Source organism: Hemiscyllium ocellatum, chromosome 50 (assembly GCF_020745735.1).
Source record: "Hemiscyllium ocellatum isolate sHemOce1 chromosome 50, sHemOce1.pat.X.cur, whole genome shotgun sequence".
Lineage (NCBI taxonomy): Eukaryota > Metazoa > Chordata > Chondrichthyes > Orectolobiformes > Hemiscylliidae > Hemiscyllium > Hemiscyllium ocellatum.
In genome coordinates, this window is record NC_083450.1 from 892478 (window position 1) to 912389 (window position 19912).

General features: G+C 52.2%; 1 protein-coding gene across 1 annotated transcript in view; it reads right to left on the bottom strand.

Moving 5' to 3' along the window:
• The window catches only part of itga10 (integrin, alpha 10), a 98837-nt gene that overhangs the window by 71901 nt on the left and 7024 nt on the right, over positions 1 to 19912 (bottom strand). The window contains exons 4-9 of the mRNA XM_060820620.1: positions 18628 to 18742; positions 16874 to 17001; positions 10020 to 10168; positions 6074 to 6224; positions 4674 to 4839; positions 1227 to 1300 (exon numbers count right to left, since the gene is read on the bottom strand). Of these exons, the coding sequence (XP_060676603.1) occupies positions 1227 to 1300; positions 4674 to 4839; positions 6074 to 6224; positions 10020 to 10168; positions 16874 to 17001; positions 18628 to 18742 (783 nt within the window). The remainder of the gene's footprint in view (positions 1 to 1226; positions 1301 to 4673; positions 4840 to 6073; positions 6225 to 10019; positions 10169 to 16873; positions 17002 to 18627; positions 18743 to 19912) is intronic.

The window sequence follows — 19912 nt, forward strand, 5'->3', positions numbered from 1 at the left end:
GAGGATTTCTGGTGAATTGCTGCAGTGTATCTTGTAGACAGTACACACTGCTGCGACTGAGCGTTGGAGGTGGAGGGAGCAGATGCTTCTGGATGTGGTGCCAAACAAGTGGGTTGCTCTCTCCTGGATGGCATTGAGCTTCTTGAGTGTTGTTGGGGCTGCCCTCATCCAGGGCAAGTGGGGAGTATTCCCCCACACCCCTGACTTGTACCTTGTAGATGGTGGACAGGCTTTGGGGACTCAGAAGGTGAGTTACTCAGTATTCCAAGCCTCTGACCTGCTCTTGTGACCACTATGTTTATGTAGTGAGTCCAGTTGAGTTTCTTGTCACTGATAACCCCATGAATGTTGTTTTTTTTGGGGGGGGAGGTGGGGGAGTGGAATTCAGTGATGGTAACACCATTGAATGTTCAGGGGCAGTTGTTAGATTGTCTCTTATTGGTGATGGTCATAGTATGACATTGTATGGTGGGAATGTTACTTGCCACTTGTCAGCCCAAATCTAAATATTGTCCAGACCTTGTTGCATTTCAATGTGGATTGCTTTGGTGTCTGAGGAATCGTGAATGGTGCTGAACATGGTGCAATCATTGGCAAACTTTCAAACTTCTCACCTTACGATGTAGGGAAGGTCATTGATGAAGCAGCTGAAGATGGTTGGGTCTAGGGCACTCCCCTGAAAAACTCCTGCAGAGATATCCTGGAGCTGAGATGACTGATCTCCAATAACCACAACCATCTACCTATGTATGACTCCAACCAGTGCAGATCTTGCCCCCGATACCCATTGATTCCAGTTTTGCCCAGGCTGCTTGATGCTACATTCTGTTGAATGCAGCCTGGATGTCAAGGGCTGTCACTACCCCCTCCCCTCTGGAATTCAGCTCTTTTGTCCATGTTTGAACCAGGGCTGTAGTGAGATCAGGAGCTGAGTGGGCCTAGCAGAATCCAAACTAGGTGTAACTGAGTGGGTGCTGCTTCACAGCACTGTTGATGAAACTTTCCATTACTTTACTGATGATCAACAGGAGATTAATAGGGCAGTAATTGGTCGGGTTGGATTTGTCCTACTTGTTATGCACAGGACATACCTGGGCAATTTTCCATATTTTGAAGTAGATGCAAGTGTTGTAACTGTACTGGAACAGCTTGGAATTGGGGAATATCTCCTGTTCCTGCTCATCACCAATACAACGGCTATAGCAGACGTCAAACTCATTGCTTACCTCCAGAACATGGGCTGAAAATCCTGCCTGTGACATTTCCAACTCAAACGAGCTTTCGTTTTGCTGAATTGTTCCTGGATAGAATTGAGAGAGAAACAGAGGGGTCAGACATAATCAGGATCAAACAGACGTGCATCCAATCTGAGTCAAACTAGATAAATTCAGGTCAATCTGCAAATAGCAACATTTGTTTTAGGGGGTTAATTCAAACCACTCCTCCCATAGCCCTGTGTTACTGGCTATATCCCTACTGATGTTAATCCAGCATCCTCACACTGTCACTCAGTAACCCCTCTCCACCCAGCTCCCTCTGTTACTGACTGTATCTCTACTGATGTTAATCCAGCATCCTCACACTGTCACTCAGTAACCCCTCTCCACCCAGCTCCCTCTGTTACTGACTGTATCTCTACTGATGTTAATCCAGCTCCCTCACACTGTCACTCAGTAACCCCTCTCCACCCAGCTCCCTGTGTTACTGACTGTATCTTTACTGATGTTAATCCAGCTCCCTCACACTGTCACTCAGTAATCCCTCTCCGACCCCAGAGCCCTGTGTTACTGACTGTATCTTTACTGATGTTAATCCAGCTCCCTCACACTGTCACTCAGTAACCCCTCTCCCCCCAGGGCCCTGTGTTACTGACTGTATCTCTACTGATGTTAATCCAGCTCCCTCACACTGTCACTCAGTAATCCCTCTCATACCCCAGAGCCCTGTGTTACTGACTGTATCTTTACTGATGTTAATCCAGCTCCCTCACACTGTCACTCAGTAACCCCTCTCCCCCCCAGGGCCCTGTGTTACTGACTGTATCTTTACTGATGTTAATCCAGCTCCCTCACACTGTCACTCAGTAACCCCTGTCCCCCCAGAGCCCTGTGTTACTGACTGTATCTTTACTGATGTTAATCCAGATCCCTCTCACTGTCACTCAGTAACCCCTGTCCCCTCAGCTCCCTGTGTTACTGACTGTATCTTTACTGATGTTAATCCAGCTCGCTCACACTGTCACTCAGTAACCCCTCTCCTACCCCAGCACCCTGTGTTACTGACTGTATCCATACTGATGTTAATCCAGCTCCCTCACACTGTCACTCAGTAACCCCTGTCCCCCAGCTCCCTCTGTTACTGACTGTATCTTTACTGATGTTAATCCAGCTCCCTCACACTGTCACTCAGTAACCCTCTCCCTCCCTTAGTGCCCTGTGTTACTGACTGTGTATCTCTGGCTGATGTTAATCCAGCTCCCTCACACTGTCACTCAGTAACCCCTCTCCCCCTAGCTCTCTCTGTTACTGACTGTATCTTTACTGATGTTAATCCAGCTCCCTCACACTGTCACTCAGTAACCCCTCTCCCTCCTTAGTGCCCTGTGTTACTGACTGTATCTTTACTGATGTTAATTCAGCTCCCTCCCACTGTCACTGAGTAACCCTTGTCCCCCCAGTTACTGACTGTATCTCTACTGATATTAATCCAGCTCCCTCACACTGTCACTCAGCAACCCCCTACCCCCAGCTCCTTGTGTTACTGACTGTATCTTTACTGATGTTAATCCAGTTCCCTCACACTGTCACTCAGTAACCCCTGTCCCCCCAGAGCCCTGTGTTACTGACTGTATCTTTACTGATGTTAATCCAGATCCCTCTCAATGTCACTCAGTAACCCCTGTCCCCCCAGCACCCTGTGTTACTGACTGTATCTTTACTGATGTTAATCCAGCTCCCTCACACTGTCACTCAGTAACCCCTGTCCCCAGCTCCCTGTGTTACTGACTGTATCCCTACTGATGTTAATCCAGCTCCCTCACACTGTCACTCAGTAACCCCTCTCCTACCCCAGCACCCTGTGTTACTGACTGTATCCATACTGATGTTAATCCAGCTCCTTCACACTGTCCCTCAGTAACCCCTGTCCCCCAGCTCCCTCTGTTACTGACTGTATTTTTACCGATGTTAATCCAGCATCCTCACACTGTCACTCAGTAACCCCTCTCCCCCTAGCTCCCTCTGTTACTGACTGTATCTTTACTGATGTTAATCCAGCTCCCTCACACTGTCACTCAGTAACCCGTCTCCCTCCCTTAGTGCCCTGTGTTACTGACTGTATCTTTACTGATGTTAATTCAGCTCCCTCCCACTGTCACTGAGTAACCCCTGTCCCCCCAGTTACTGACTGTATCTCTACTGATATTAATCCAGCTCCCTCAAACTGTCACTCAGCAACCCCCTACCCCCAGCTCCTTGTGTTACTGACTGTATCTTTACTGATGTTAATCCAGTTCCCTCACACTGTCACTCAGTAACCCCTGCCTCCCCAGAGCCCTGTGTTACTGACTGTATCTTTACTGATGTTAATCCAGATGCCTCTCACTGTCACTCAGTAACCCCTGTCCCCTCAGCTCCCTGTGTTACTGACTGTATCTTTACTGATGTTAATCCAGCTCCCTCACACTGTCACTCAGTAACCCCTCTCCCCCCAGCTCCCTCTGTTACTGACTGTATCTTTACCGATGTTAATCCAGCTCCCTCACACTGTCACTCAGTAACCCCTCTCCCTCCCTTAGTGCCCTGTGTTACTGACTGTATCTCTACTGATGTTAATCCAGCTCCCTCACACTGTCACTCAGCAACCCCCTACCCCCAGCTCCTTGTGTTACTGACTGTATCTTTACTGATGTTAATCCAGTTCCCTCTCACTGTCACTCAGTAACCACTTTCCCCCCAGCTCCCTCTGTTACTGACTGTATCTTTACCGATGTTAATCCAGCTCCCTCACACTGTCAGTCAGTAACCCCTTTCCTTCCCCCATGCCCTCTGTTACTGACTGTATCTTTACCGATGTTAATCAGCTCCCTCACACTGTCACTCAGTAACCCCTGTCCCCCCAGCTCCTTGTGTTACTGACTGTATTTCTACTGATGTTAATCCTGCTCCCTCACACTGCCACTCAGTAACCCCTCTCCCCTCAGCGCCCTGTGTCACTGACTGTATCTTTACCGATGTTAATCCAGCTCCCTCACACTGTCACTCAGTACCCCCTGTCCCCCCAGCTCCCTGTGCTACTGGCTGTATCTCTATTGATGAGGAGACAGTGAGGAGTGCAGATGCTGGAGATCAGAGTTGAGAGTGTGGTGCTGGAAAAGCACAGTCAGTCAGGCAGCATCTGAGGAGCAGGAGAATCCACGTTTCAGTGAAGAGCTTTTGCCTTAAACGGCGATTCTCCTGCTCCTCGGATGCTGCCTGAGCTGCTGTGCTTTTCCAGCACCACTCTCATCTTGACTCTGTATCTTTATTGATGTGAATCCAGCTTGTAACACTGTCACTCAGAAACCTTTCCCAGCTCGAACCCTGGGTCACACTGTCAGCACGCAGCTGGATGAAATGATTGAAAGGATTTAGGGTGTTAGTTTGAAAGGTTAAATAATAGCATATGGCCATTACCTTCTAACCCAAATATCCTGTCTCCCAAAGCATCTACGATATCGTTTAATGCTGCCTCATCGCTTACATTGAAGAAATGTTTCTCGTCAGGGTCACTGGCGATAAATTTGATCTCCTTTATAAAGGTCTCTGTGTCTTTGCGTCTCCGGATGTAATGACCCAGAACCTGCAAGAGGAACCTTGGGTTACACAGTGACATACATGTGGGCCACGGAACCCATTCAGTGTGGAAGCAGGCCTTTCAGCCCCACCCCCTCCTATCCCACTAACACTGTATTTCCCATGTCTAACACACCTAGATTGCACATCCCTGGACACTACGGGGCAATTTAACATGGCCAAGCTGCACAGATTTGGACTGTAGGAGGAAACCCACGCAGACACAGAGAGAAGGTGCGAGCTCCACACAGTCAGTTGCCTGAGGCTGGAATTGAACTCGGGTCCCTGGAGCAGTGAGGCAGCAGTGCTAACCACTGAGCCACTCTCTCAGGAGCATTACCAAATGCAAAGCAAAATGCAACCAACCAGCTAAGTAACCGTGCTGATTAATATCTAATCTTCTGCCTCGGAACATTTCAACCCCAGGGCATCAATGTGGACTTCACCAGTTTCCTCATTTCCCCTCCCCCCACCTCACCCCAGTTCCAACCTTCCAGCTCAGCACTGTCCCCATGACCTGTCCTACCTGCAATCTTCCTTCCCCACCTATCCACTCCACCCTCCTCTCTGACCTATCACCTCCATTCCCACCCCCATTCACCTATGGTACTCTTTGCTACCTTCTCCCCAGCCCCACCTCCCTCCCATTTATCACTCCACCCTGGAGGCTTCCTGCCTTCATTCCTGATGAAGGGCTTTTGCCCAAAACATCGATTTTCCTGCTCCTCGGATGCTGCCTGACCTGCTGTGCTTTTCCAGACCACTCTGATCTAAACTCTGGTTTCCAGCGTCTGCAGTCTTCATGTTTGCCTGCCTGGTTAATACCTCTGCCCGTCTCTAAGCTGGTGAGAATTGTCCCCATTTTTCCAACAAGTTATAAAATGGTGAAAGGGTTCAAACCCAGAGCCTCTCTACACGTAGATGCAGGGGGATGGAGAGCAACTCTGGGCAGCGGAGGAGGGACCAATCTGAGGGTCTGTAAAATATAAAATACCCACAAAAGCATCCCAATGGGGAACTCTGTCACCCAAACGAGGGATCAGAACGTGGAACTCACTTGTATACGGAATGGTTAGGCAATGCCTATAGCGGAAACCAGCTAATCCCGGAGTAGGAGTGGGAGGGAGAAAAGAGGATGAGGATGTATAAACAATGAGACCCGAGTGTGAGAAATCTCACTTGCAATGCAGCCTGTCCCCTGTACGACCCGGTTGTTGGCTGTTTAATAGCAAATCACTTACTGCAATGGCATAGCGACTGATGTTACGCTTCTCACACTCAGCAAGTGCGTCACGGAGCTCCACGCCATCGTGAGATTCTCCATCTGTCACAACAACCATAACTTTTGTAGCTCCTTCTCGCCCGCCACGTTCTGGACTGAAGGCCTCAGAGCTGCAGAAACAAAAACAAAACTACTGCAGTCATCACAAAGCTCACTTCAGTTCAGAACTTCAGGAACATACTGACACCCATTCCAATGACCCATGCTCTACCTGCCCTGGGAGGGTTTGATGGGGGGACAGTGTAGAGGGAGCTTTACTCTGTATCTAACCCCATGCTGTCCCTGTCCCTGGGAGTGTTTGATGGGGGGACAGTGTAGAGGGAGCTTTATTCTGTATCTAACCCCGTGCTGTCCCTGTTCTGGGAGTGTTTGATGGGGATAGTGTAGAAGGAGCTTTACTCTGTATCTAACCCCATGCTGTCCCTGTCCTGGGAGTGATTGATGGGGAAAGTGTAGAGAACGCTATAGTGTCATAGAGATGTACAGCATGGAAACAGACCCTTTGGTCCATCTAACCCCGTGCTGCCCCTGTTCCTGGGAGCATTTGACCTGAGACAATGCGGAGCCAGATTTCCTTTCAGTTTAAAAGTAGAGAGAGCTTTACACTGGATGTAACCCTGTGCTGTACTTGTCCTGGGAGTGTTGAAAGGGAGTTGACCTCAGTTAACAGGGGTGGATGTTGAAAGGATGTTGGGCGTTGTGAAATGGACCTCAACTCCTGGACCCAGTTTCAATGTCAAAGTGCAGTTGATGACAAAGTTTTTTTTCTGTGAACTATTATTCCTAAAAATCTATTCCCCAAAGGACAGCGGAGGCTGAGTCATTACATACTTTAAAGGCAGGGATAGCTAGATTCTTAACTAACAAGGGGGTTGAAGGGCATCTGTAGGGTCAGATCTCCTAAGAACATACCTTCCACACCTTATTTGGGCCGACATGACACCAAGTGTTAAAGTGCACTTGAGAATGTAACTTATAAAAAAGGTTTGGTGAATTACATATAAAAGAACTGAAACCCAACATGGTCATTCTAAAAGAAGAGAGACTTAACAAACAATCCTGGTCTTTTTCAATATACAATTGCAATTACATCACACTGTAAGCCTTTGCTGTGAATTCTGTGTCTTACAATCTTATTCTCCACAACCACCTGATGAAGGAGCGTCGCTCCGAAAGCTAGTGCTTCCAAATAAACCTCTTGGACTATAACCTGGTGCTGTGTGATTTTTAACTAAGTGGCGGCACGGTGGTTAGCACTGCTGCCTCACAGCGCCAGAGACCCGGGTTCAATTCCCACCTCAGGCGACAGACTGTGTGGAGTTTGCACGTTCTCCCCGTGTCTGCGTGGGTTTCCTCCAGGTGCTCCGGTTTCCTCCCACAGTCCAAAGATGTGTGGGCCAGGTGAATTGGCCGTGCTAAATTGCCTGTAGTGTTAGGTAAGGGGTATGGGTGGGGTGGGCCAGTGTGGACTTGTTGGGCCGAAAGGCCTGTTTCCACACTGTAAGTAATCTAATCATATCCGCATGGTAGTGTCAGCCTGAGGGGCTGAACGCCCTCTGGGTATTCCTAAATCAATTGCTGTTATGATGGGGACAGCAGAGAGGGACTTTAATCTGTAACTAGGGGACTGCTTGATTCTGACAAGAATGCTCAAAATGATCTATTCTCCAAAATTAAAATGCCTCACTTTATTGAGCATCAAATTCAGAAAAATAACCAGTCGATCAGGAAAGTTGACGGGTGACACAAGGCCAATTATGAACAGAATCACAGCATCAACACATGAAGTGGCTGTCCTATTTTTATCAGCAGTGTGGACGTGTGACTGAGAAGAGGGCTTTGTGTAAAATGTTTTGGGTGCTTGTTATGTTCTTTCAGCTGATGAATAAGCTCTTTCTAAGGCTGTCAACCGTTGCTGACAGGGTCAGTGTTACCAGTGCATAGCTAGTGATGGCAGGCTGCAGAATAACCACACTCAAAGGACAGAAAACGTCCGAGTTAGTGAGGGACTGTAAATAGGCACAAACATCAGCAGCTGTTAGCACAGCACCTCGCCCCCCGCCCCCTACCCACACACACACACACCCCGGTCAGGGCACCAGGAGCAAGAGTAACTCCGAGAGATCGACAGGTCGCCGCTACTCCCCGAATGACCACCACCATCACCCCCTCTTCACCTCCTCCCCCAGCATCACCCCCCTCCCCCACCATTACCCGCTTCTCCCCCACCATCACCCCCTCCTCCTCCAACATCACACCCTCCTCCCCACAATCAACTCCTCCCCACAATCACCTCCTCCCTCACCATTGCCCCCTCTTCACCACCATCACCCCCTCCTCCCCACAATCACCTCCTCCCCCACCATCACCCCCTCTTCCCCCAACATCACACCCTCCTCACCACCATCACCCCCTCCTCCCCCAACATCACATCCTCCTCACCACCATCACCCCCTCCTCCCCCACCATCACCCCCTTCTCACCCACCATCACCCCTTCCTCCCCCACCATCACCCCCTTCTCACCCACCATCACCCCCTCCTCCCCACCATTACCCCCTTCTCCCCACAATCATCTCCTCCCCACCATTACACCCTCCTCCCCCACTATCACATCCTCCTCCCCCACCATCACCCCCTCCTCTCCCACCATTATCCCCTCCTCCACACCATTACACCCTCCTCACCACCATTACTCCCTCCTCCCCACAATCACCTCCTCCCCCACCATCACCCCCTCCTCCTCCATCACACCCCCTTCCCTCACCATCACCCCCTCCTCCCCACCATCACCCCCTCCTTCACCACCATCACACCCTCCTTCACCACCATCACCCCCTCCTCCACCATCACCCTCTCCTCCCCACCATCACCCACTCCCCCACCATCAACCCCTCCCCACCATCATCCCCTCCTCCCCACGTCACCTCCTTCCCCACCAACAGCCCCTCCTCCCCATCATCACCCTTCCCCCACCATCACCGCCTCCCCCACCAAATTGTCCTCCCAACCATCATCATCCCCTCCCCTGACCAATACCGTCCAATTCACTGGTGCACTCTCTTAGTGTATGGATTCTGTAGGGTGCACTCCCTTGGTGAATGGGACAGGATAGGGTGCTCTCTCAGTGTATGGGAGACTATAGGGTACACGCTCGGTGTATGGGAGTCTATAGGGTGCACCCTCTCGGAGTATGGGAGTCTGTAGGGTGCACTTCTCGGTGTATAGGAGACTATAGGGTGCACTCTCGGTGTATGGGAGTCTATAGGGTGCACTCTCTCAGTGTATGGGAGTCTATAGTGTGCACTCGGTATATGGGAGACTATAGTGTGCACTCTCTTGGGGTATGGGAGTCTATAGGGTGCACTCTCTTGGCATATGGGAGACTATAGGGTGCACACTCTCGGTCTATGGGAGTCTGTAGGGTGCACACTCTTGGGGTATAGGAGACTATAGGGTGCACTCTCTTGGTCTATGGGAGTCTATAGGTTGCACTCTCTTGGGGTATAGGAGACTATAGGGTGCACTCTCTCGGTGTATGGGAGACTATAGGGTGCACTCTCTTGGTGTATGGGAGACCATAGGGTGCACTCTCTCGGTGTTTGGGAGTCTATAGGGTGCACACTCTCAGTGCATGGGAATGATTAGGGTGCGCTCTCTCAGTGTATGGGAGACTATAGGGTGCACTCTCTCGGTGTATGGGAGACTATAGGGTGCACACTCTCGGTGTATGGGAGACTATAGGGTGCACACTCTCAGTGTATGGGAATGATTAGGGTGTGCTGTCCCAGACGTACTGAACCTGTTCTGTGTACAGCCCCAGAACTGTGTAAGCAGGCCAGGCTGTGAGTGGATCCCCATCACATGGGTAACTGTAATGGGATGGTGAATAAAGCTGCTATTTACCAGGCCACTTTCACTGCCATTGCTGTCTTGGTCTCCCGGCCGCCCTGGCGACTGATATTTCTGGCAGCCTCCACCACTTCCCGCGCAGTCTTGTGTTCGCCCAGACTGAACTCATGAACCACTGTCTCTGCATACTGCAACACTCCAATCTAAGGGCAGGAAGCAAAGGCAGAGCAATTAGGCTGTGACCAAACATTCCCCTCAGCCTGTGTTAAATCCTACAAAGCTGTTTGTCTGTCCCAACAAGGGAAACAATCTTCACATTGGAAATGGGAAAGTAGCAAATCTGAGCCAGTCCTAGACATCCAATGTTCACAGCAGCTGCACAAACAGCACATTGGTTTCCAAGTATTTGAGGATTTCCTCTGGTATACCCCCTGTTTTACCCCACTGGGTGTACACACACCAGCCATCCTCCGCCAGCTCTGAAACCTGAAGGTGCTGGCCGCACACCAACCAGCCACTTTAAAGTACCACAACTGCACAGCAGTGAAAACAAAGTCCACTCGAACTTCGATCATATCGGCTGCACCACGACGAACTCAATCAGAGAGTTCAGCACTGATACCCCAGCAATATTCCCATCACTCCTCCCTCATCCGGCCCTCCCTCAGCACTGACCCTCCGACAGTGCGGCACTCCCTCAGCACTGACCCTCCGACAGTGCGGCGCTCTTTCAGCACTGACCCTCTGACAGTGTGGCACTCCCTCTGCGCTGACCCTCCGACAGGGCCTGCTCCCTCAGCACTGACCCTCCAACAGTGCCCACTCCCTCAACACTGACCCGCCAACAGTGCAGCACTCCCTCAGCACTGACCCTCTGACAGTGCCCACTCCCTCAGCACTGACCCTCCGACAGTGCGGCGCTCCTTCAGCATTGACCTTCTGACAGTGCCCAATCCCTCAGCACTGACCCTCTGACAGTGCGGCGCTCCTTCAGCATTGACCCTCTGACAGTGCCCACTCCCTCAGCACTGACCCTCTGACAGTGCGGCGCTCCCTCAGTGCTGACCCTCCGACGGTGCCCACTCCCCCAGCACTGACCCTCCAACAGTGCCTGATCCCTCAGCACTGACCCTCCGACAGTGCCTGCTCCCTCAACACTGACCCTCCGACAGTGCCCACTCCCTCAGTGTTGACTCTCTGACAGTGCGGCACTGCCTCAGCGCTGACCCTCTGACAGTGCCCGCTCCCTCAACACTGACCCTCTGACAATGCAGCACTCCCTCAGCGTTGACACTCCAACAGTGCCCACTCCCTCAGCACTGACCCTCCGACAGTGCGGCACACCCTCAGCTCTGACCCTCCAACAATGCCCACTCCCTCAGCACTGACCTTCCGACAGTGCCCACTCCCTCAGCATTTACTCTCTTACAGTGCTCGCTCCTGCAGCACTGACCCTCTGACAGTGCAACGCTCCCTCAGCACTGACCCTCCTACAGTACAACGCTCCCTCAGCACTAACCTTCCAATAGTGCCCACTCCCTCAGCACTGACCCTCTGACAGTGCAACGCTCCCTCAGTGCTGACCCTCCGACAGTGCAGCGCTCCCTTAGCGGTGACTCTCCGTCAGTGCCCGCTCCTTCAGCACTGATCCTCTGACAGTGCGGCACTCCCTCAGCACTGATCCTCCGACAATGCGGTGCTCCCTCAGCACTGATCCTCTGACAGTGCGGCACTCCCTCAGCACTGACCCTCCGACTGTACGTTGCTCCCTCAGCACTGACCCTCCAACAGTGTCCGCTCCCTCAGAACTGACCCTCTAACAGTGCCCACTCCCTCAGCACTGACCCTCCGACAGTTCGGCACTCCTTCAGCACTGACCCTCCGACAGTGCGGCACTCCCTCAGCACTGACCCTCCGACAGTGCGGTGCTCCCACAGCGCTGACTGTCCAACAGTGTCCACTCCCTCAGCGCTGACCCACTGACAGTGCAGCGCTCCCTCAGCACTCACCATCCAACAGCGCCCGCTCCCTCAGGACTGACCCTCTAACAGTGCCCGCTTCCTCAGCACTGACCCTCCGACAGTTCGGCACTCCCTCAGCGCTGACTGTCCAACAATGTCTACTCCCTCAGCTCTGACCCTCCGACAGTGCCCACTCCCTCAGCGCTGACCCTCTGACAGTGTCCGCTCCCTCAGCGCTGACCCTCCGACAGTGCCCACTCCCTCAGTGCTGACCGTCCGACAGTGCGACACTCCCTCAGCGCTGACCCTCTGACAGTGTCCGCTCCCTCAGCGCTGACCCTCCGACAGTGCCCACTCCCTCAGTGCTGACCATCCGACAGTGCAGCGCTCCCACAGCACTCACCATCCAACAGCGCCCGCTCCCTCAGGACTGACCCTCTAACAGTGCCCGCTTCCTCAGCACTGACCCTCCGACAGTTCGGCACTTCTTCAGCACTGACCCTCCGACAGTGCCCGCTCCCTCAGCACTGACCCTCTGACAGTGCGGCGCTCCCTCAGCGCTGACTGTCCAACAGTGTCTACTCCCTCAGCTCTGACCCTCCGACAGTGCCCACTCCCTCAGCGCTGACCCTCTGAAAGTGTCCGCTCCCTCAGCGCTGACCCTCTGACAGTGCCCACTCCCTCAGTGCTGACCGTCCGACAGTGCGACACTCCCTCAGCACTGACCCTCTGACAGTGCGGCACTCCCTCAGCACTGTCCCTCTGACAGTGTCCGCTCTGTCAGCACTGACCCTCTGACAGTGCCCACTCGCTCAGCACTGACCTTCCGACAGTGCAGCGCACCCTCAGTGCTGACCCTCCGACGGTGCCCACTCCCCCAGCACTGACCCTCCAACAGTGCCTGATCCCTCAGCACTGACCCTCTGACAGTGCCTGCTCCCTCAGCACTGACCCTCCGACAGTGCCCACTCCCTCAGCACTGACCCTCCGACAGGGCCCACTCCCTTAGCAGTGACCCTCCGACAGTGCAGCACTCCCTCACCGTTGACCCTCTGACAGTGCGGCACTCCCTCAGCACTGACCCTCCGACAGTGCCTGCTCCCTCAACACTGACCCTCCGACAGTGCCCGCTCCCTCAGCACTGACCCTCTGACAGTGCGGCGCTCCCTCAGCGCTGACTGTCCAACAGTGTCTACTCCCTCAGCTCTGACCCTCCGACAGTGCCCGCTCCCTCAGCACTGACTCTCTGACAGTGCGGCGCTCCCTCAGCGCTGACTGTCCAACAGTGTCTACTCCCTCAGCTCTGACCCTCCGACAGTGCCCACTCCCTCAGCGCTGACCCTCTGAAAGTGTCCGCTCCCTCAGCGCTGACCCTCTGACAGTGCCCACTCCCTCAGTGCTGACCGTCCGACAGTGCGACACTCCCTCAGCACTGACCCTCTGACAGTGCGGCACACCCTCAGCACTGTCCCTCTGACAGTGTCCGCTCCGTCAGCACTGACCCTCTGACAGTGCCCACTCCCTCAGCACTGACCCTCCGACAGTGCAGCGCACCCTCAGTGCTGACCCTCCGACGGTGCCCACTCCCCCAGCACTGACCCTCCAACAGTGCCTGATCCCTCAGCACTGACCCTCTGACAGTGCCTGCTCCCTCAGCACTGACCCTCCGACAGTGCCCACTCCCTCAGCACTGACCCTCCGACAGGGCCCACTCCCTTAGCAGTGACCCTCCGACAGTGCAGCACTCCCTCAGCACTGACCCTCCGACAGTGCCTGCTCCCTCAACACTGACCCTCCGACAGTGCCCACTCCCTCAGCACTGACCCTCCGACAGGGCCCACTCCCTTAGCAGTGACCCTCTGACAGTGCGGCACTCCCTCAGCACTGACCCTCCGACAGTGCCTGCTCCCTCAACACTGACCCTCCGACAGTGCCCACTCCCTCAGCGTTGACTCTCTGATAGTGCGGCACTGCCTCAGCGCTGACCCTCTGACAGTGCCCGCTCCCTCAACACTGACCCTCTGACAATGCGGCACACCCTCAGCTCTGACCCTCCAACAGTGCCCACTCCCTCAGCGTTGACCCTCTGACAGTGCGGCACTACCTCAACACTGACCCTCTGACAGTGCGGCATTCCCTCAGCTCTGATCGTCCGACAGTGCCTGCTGCCTCAGCACTGACACTCCAACAGTGCCCACTCCCTCAGCACTGACCCTCCAACAGTGCCCACTCCCTCTGCGTTGACCCTCTGTCAGTGCGGCATTACCTCAACACTGACCCTCTGACAGTGCGGCATTCCCTCAGCTCTGATCGTCCGACAGTGCTCGCTGCCTCAGCACTGACACTCCAACAGTGCCCACTCCTTCAGCACTGACCCTCCGACAGTGCACACTCCCTCAGCGCTGACCCTCTGACAGTGTCCGCTCCCTCAGCACTGACCCTCCGACAGTGCCCACTCCCTCAGTGCTGACCGTCCGACAGTGCGGCACTCCCTCAGCGCTGACCCTCTGACAGTGCGGCACTCCCTCAGCACTGTCCCTCTGACAGTGTCCGCTCCGTCACCACTGACCCTCTGAGAGTGCCCACTCCCTCAGCACTGACCCTCTGACAGTGCCCACTCCCTCAGCACTGACCCTCTGACAGTGCGGCACTCCCTCAGCACTGTCCCTCTGACAGTGCCCACTCCCTCAGCACTGACCCTCCGACAGTGCGGCACTCCCTCAGCACTGACCCTCTGACAGTGCGGCACTCCCTCATCACTGTCCCTCTGACAGTGTCTGCTCCCTCAGCGCTGACCCTCTGACAGTGCCAACAACAGTTACTAGCAGTAGTGGGCCACTTGGTCCTTCCAGCTTCCCCTGCCATTCAATATGATCATGACTGACCATCTGATTCAGTATCCTTTTCCTGCTACACCATTCTATCCTGCACCCTTAAGAACTAAAGTCCTACAGCGTGGGGGCAGCTCTTTGGGCCCTAATCGGACCAACCTTTGAAAACATTACATGTTTTGTCCTCAACTGCTTTCTCTGGCAGAGAATTCCACAGACTCACCTGTCTCTCGGTGAAGATATTTCTCCCCATCTCAGACCTAAAAGGCCTACTCTATGTCATTACAATGTGACCTTTAGTCCCATCTTCGGGAACACCCTAGCTTTCTGAGAAGACCATTGGAAATGCAGTTTTGGGTCATTCCTGTTTCTGTCTGAGGCCTGGGCCCATGACTGTCAAACCCAGATAGAAGGGTGACCTAAAGGGGTACGGTTGGCACCTAGATGCTCATACTCTCGACTAACTTTAACCCTCTATGATACTTTGGTGGGATAGAACCTTATGCATCACAGTGGACTCCTCCTGTGCCAGAATAGCTGTTCCCCCATGAGTTTTCACATCTGTTGTAACAAGCAACTATGATTGCTTTTCTGAGTGATGGGGACCTATACGCAGAGAGGGACTGACTGCAGTGTGTTCCTGAGATCTTGCAGTTCTCTTGCAGGTAAAAGGTCACTCGCTTTAACCGGTTGGCCAAGGTCTGGATTTGAATTTGGTTGACAATATTATACAGCTGCAAGTCTTTTCCAAGACTATCGTTGCTTATTTATGTAGAAAATGGGAGGGGAGAGGAAATACCTGTGGTTTTTTTGTAATTATATGCATCGGTTTAAAATAGAGCCCGTATACATTGGTCACCGCCCAGCAGTCAGTGCGGCTGTGGTCCCTCCTCAGTGAGTCCACAAGTGGCTAACACTCCAGTGGGCGAAGGGTTACTGTCAGGCTACACACAGTGATGTTTGCACTCAGTACTCAGGTCGTAACTGTGACACCATTATCCTCCACACTCAATTACTGAGAAACTCACCAACACATGCAGGAAAATGCAAAAAATGTGAAGCATTTACAAGATTGAAAGCAGGTTTATAAACCACAATGATAGTAGAGTTAAATACCAGAGGTGGAGCGAGTGAGGGTGAGGGTGTATACCAGAGGTGGAGCGAGTGAGGGTGAGGGTGTATACCAGAGGTGGAGCGAGTGAGGGTGAGGGTGTATACCAGAGGTGGAGCGAGTGAGGGTGAGGATGAATTCTGGAGGTGAAGGGAGTGAGCGTAAGGGAATGAGGGTGAGGGTGAAGACTGGAGGTGGAGTGAGGGAGAGTGAGGGTGAACACGGGAGATGGAGTGGGTGAGGGAGTGAGGGTGAGGGAGTGATGGTGGAGGGAGTGAGAGTGAGGGAGTGAGGGTGAGGGAGTGAGGGTGAGAGAGTGATGGTGGAGGGAGTGAGGGTGAGGGAGTGAGGGTGAGGGAGTGAAGGTGAGGGTGGAGGGAGTGAGGGTGAGGGAGTGAGGGTGAGGGAGTGAGGGTGGAGGGAGTGGGGGTGAGGGTGTATACCGGAGGTGGAGGGAGTGAGGGTGAGGGTGAACACGGGAGGTGGAGGGAGTGAGGGTGAGGGAGTGAGGGTGAGGGAGTGAGGGTGAAGGGAGTGAGGGTGAGGGAGTGAGGGTGAAGGGAGTGAGGGTGGAGGGAGTGATGGTGAGTGTCAATACCAGAGGTGCAGGGAGTGAGGGTGAGGGTGTATACCAGAGGTGGAGGGAGTGAGGGTGAGGGTGAACATGGAGGTGGAGTGAGGGATGGTGAGGGGGTGAGGGTGAGGGTGAACATGGAGGTGGAGTGAGGGATGGTGAGGGGGTGAGGGTGAGGGTGAACATGGAGGTGGAGTGAGGGACGGTGAGGTGGGTCTGTGTGAAAATGGATACTGAAATTTCAATTTTCCCCACTTTATTCAGAGGAATTCTCAATGAAAACACAGCAGCGGTTTAAAATGAGCTGACTCTTTGCAGATCTCTCACAGGTGGAGAAACGCTGTGAAAATTACCACAGCAAAGATTTCAGTGACTCCATGGAAGAGGGTGACTGGAGAGAAAGAGAGTGATGATGAAAGGTTCACACTTGCCTGTATCTGCTTTGGGCCAATGTGGAATTTGTTGAGGACATTGCTGAGGAACCTCTGTACCTCGTACCACGGGTAGATACTGTTTGACCCATCCAACAGAATGACAATGTCCATGGACATCCCACAGTCTGAAACAAAGGCAGAGCCCGGTACAGAGATACAGATAAAACAATAAGACAGGAAGCAAGCTGACATTCCAGCATATTCTGACCCCTCTCCCTGAACTCACAGATCTTGCTCTGAAATCTAGAGGGTGATATCTCAAAACATCACAATTCTCACCATGTGTCAAGTGAAGACTGCTTGAATGAAGGGTTGTATTGACAGAATACATTTCATGGCCTTGGATCATGTGGTCCTCTTCTGATATTTAGTCACTATCAGCATGTTAGAAACACAGCAGCCAATGTGCACACAGTAAGATCCCACAATTAATAACATGGCCTGTTCTTCTGTTATTTCAATGACGTTAATCAAAGGTTAAAGATTGGCCAGACCAGCTCAGAGAACTCTCTTGTTCTAACTCAAAATAGTGCCATGGGATCTCTTCCATTCACTGAAGAGGGTAGATGGAAGATTGGTTTCAAGTCTCATCCATAAACTAAAACATTGTCGGGCTTGGGTGAAATATTCAAGGATCTGGTGTGGGATTTGAACCTACAACCTTCTGACTGAGAAGCAAGGTCCCCGCTTATATCTAATGGCGATGGGAACAATGTCCGAAGAGAAAGAGAGATATCTGGCCAAGGCACCAGAGGGTGGGATGGAGGCGTATGTAACGATTGCCCCTCCAATTCCTCTTCGCCAACTAGGTCAGATTCCACCTCAATGTCCCAATTCCTGCACCCAACCTTGAAAGAAAAACTCGTGAAAAGAAAGCCCAGAACAAAGAAGCTTAATCCTGATCACGTGGTGTTTGGGGTTTTACACAATACCTCGATGGAGTCGGGGAATGGTCTGTTCCTTGTGGTGAGTGGAAGACCATTCATCTCTGACCAGACCTAGAAGGGGCACTGTGAGGACACTGCTCAGACAGTGGGGCACTGCCAGGACACTGCTCAGACAGTGGAGCACTGCCTGGACACTGCTCATAGAGTGGGGCACTGCGAGGACACTGTTAATACAGTGGGGCACTGTGAGGACACTGCTCACACAGTGGGACACTGTACCTAGTGAAAGTCACTGGAAAGAGTTCTGAGCCCTCAACGATTTACTATCGACATCCATATCACTGATTTGGTTGAGGGGACTCAATGTAGTTGAGGGGACTTAATACAGTGGGACACTGTGAGGACACTGCTCATAGAGTGGGACACTGCGAGGACACTGCTCAGACAGTGGGACACTGTGAGGACACTGTTAATACAGTGGGACACTGTGAGGACACTGCTCATAGAGTGGGACACTGTGAGGACACTGCTCAGACAGTGGGACACTGTGAGGACACTGTTAATACAGTGGGACACTGAGGACACTGCTCATATAGTGGGGCACTGTGAGGACACTGCTCATACAGTGGGGCACTGTGAGGACACTGTTAATACAGTGGGACACTGCGAGGACACTGCTCAGACAGTGGGACACTGTGAGGACACTGTTAATACAGTGGGACAATGTGAGGACACTGCTCATATAGTGGGGCACTGTGAGGTCACTTTTCATGCAGTGGGACACTGTGAGGACACTGTTAATACAGTGGGACACTGTGAGGACACTGTTAATACAGTGGAGCAGTGTGAGGACATTACTCGTACCTTGTGCGGTGGGTGCAGTGATTCCCGACGGCTGGAATGTGGAGCTGATGTTTGTACAGATACCAGTATTGTAGATGGAACTTCCGCACTTCTGCGACCAGAGGGGAGCACACACCTGGAAGCAGATGTCGAGAATACCTGGGTTACTGTGACCAGTTTCTGTATCCACTTTGTAAACCAACAGAGAGGGTGCAAAACAGGTCTGAACAGGTGGTGCTGATGGGCATATATTAACATGGATAAAGGATCGGTTAGCCCTCAGGTTGGCAACCTGTACCTAGTGAAAGTCACTGGAAAGAGTTCTGAGCCCTCAACGATTTACTATCGTCATCCATATCACTGATTTGGTTGAGGGGACTCAATGTAGCGACCCTAGATTTTCCGATGATCCTAACCTATTAAGGAAAATACATTGCCAAGAGCAGGTAAAGGGTATGCAAAGGTTCAAGTTAAGTGACTGAGCAAAATATTGGAAAGAATGTGATAGCTGGAGAGTTGCCAAACAGAGACCTTGGGGTGCAGCTGCATAGTTCTTTGAAAGTGGAGTTGCAGGTAGACTCGGGGGTGAAGCAGGTATTTAGCACATTTGCTGTCATTGGTCAGAGCATTGAGTACAGGAGCTGGGGCACATGATATGGATGTACAGGATATTGGTGAGGCCACTTTTAGAATACTCCATACAATTATGGTTCCCCTTCTGTAGGAAGGATCCTGTTGAACCTGAGAGGGTACAGAAAAGATTCACAAGGATGTTGCCAGGATTGGAGGATTTGAATTTTGGGGAGAGGCTGAATAGGCTGATTTTTTTTTACACTAAACCTTTGGAGTTTGAGGGATGACCTTACAAAGGTTTATAAAATCATGAAGGGCATGCAGAGGGTTAATAGCCAAGGTCTTTTTCCTAGGGTGGGGAAGGCCAAAACCAGAGGGCATAGGTTTAAGGTGAGAGGAGACAGATTAAAAAGGGAGCTAAGGTACGTGTACAGAATGAGCTGCCAGAGGAAGTGGTGGAGCCAGGTATAATAACAACATTTAAAAGGCGTCTGGATGTGTATATGAAAAAGAAGGGTTTAGAGGGATATGGGCCAAATACAGAGCCAGGTTGGGATGTCTGGTCTGTGTGAACAAGTTGGACCGAAGCGTCTGTTTCCATGCTGTATGAGTGTATCGGTACTATCTAAATGGAGAAAGATTGCAGGATTTGGTGGTACAGAGAGAATAGATTTCCTGGGACATTAATCACGGGAACTGAGTATGCAGGTACAACACGTGATTAGGAAGTTGT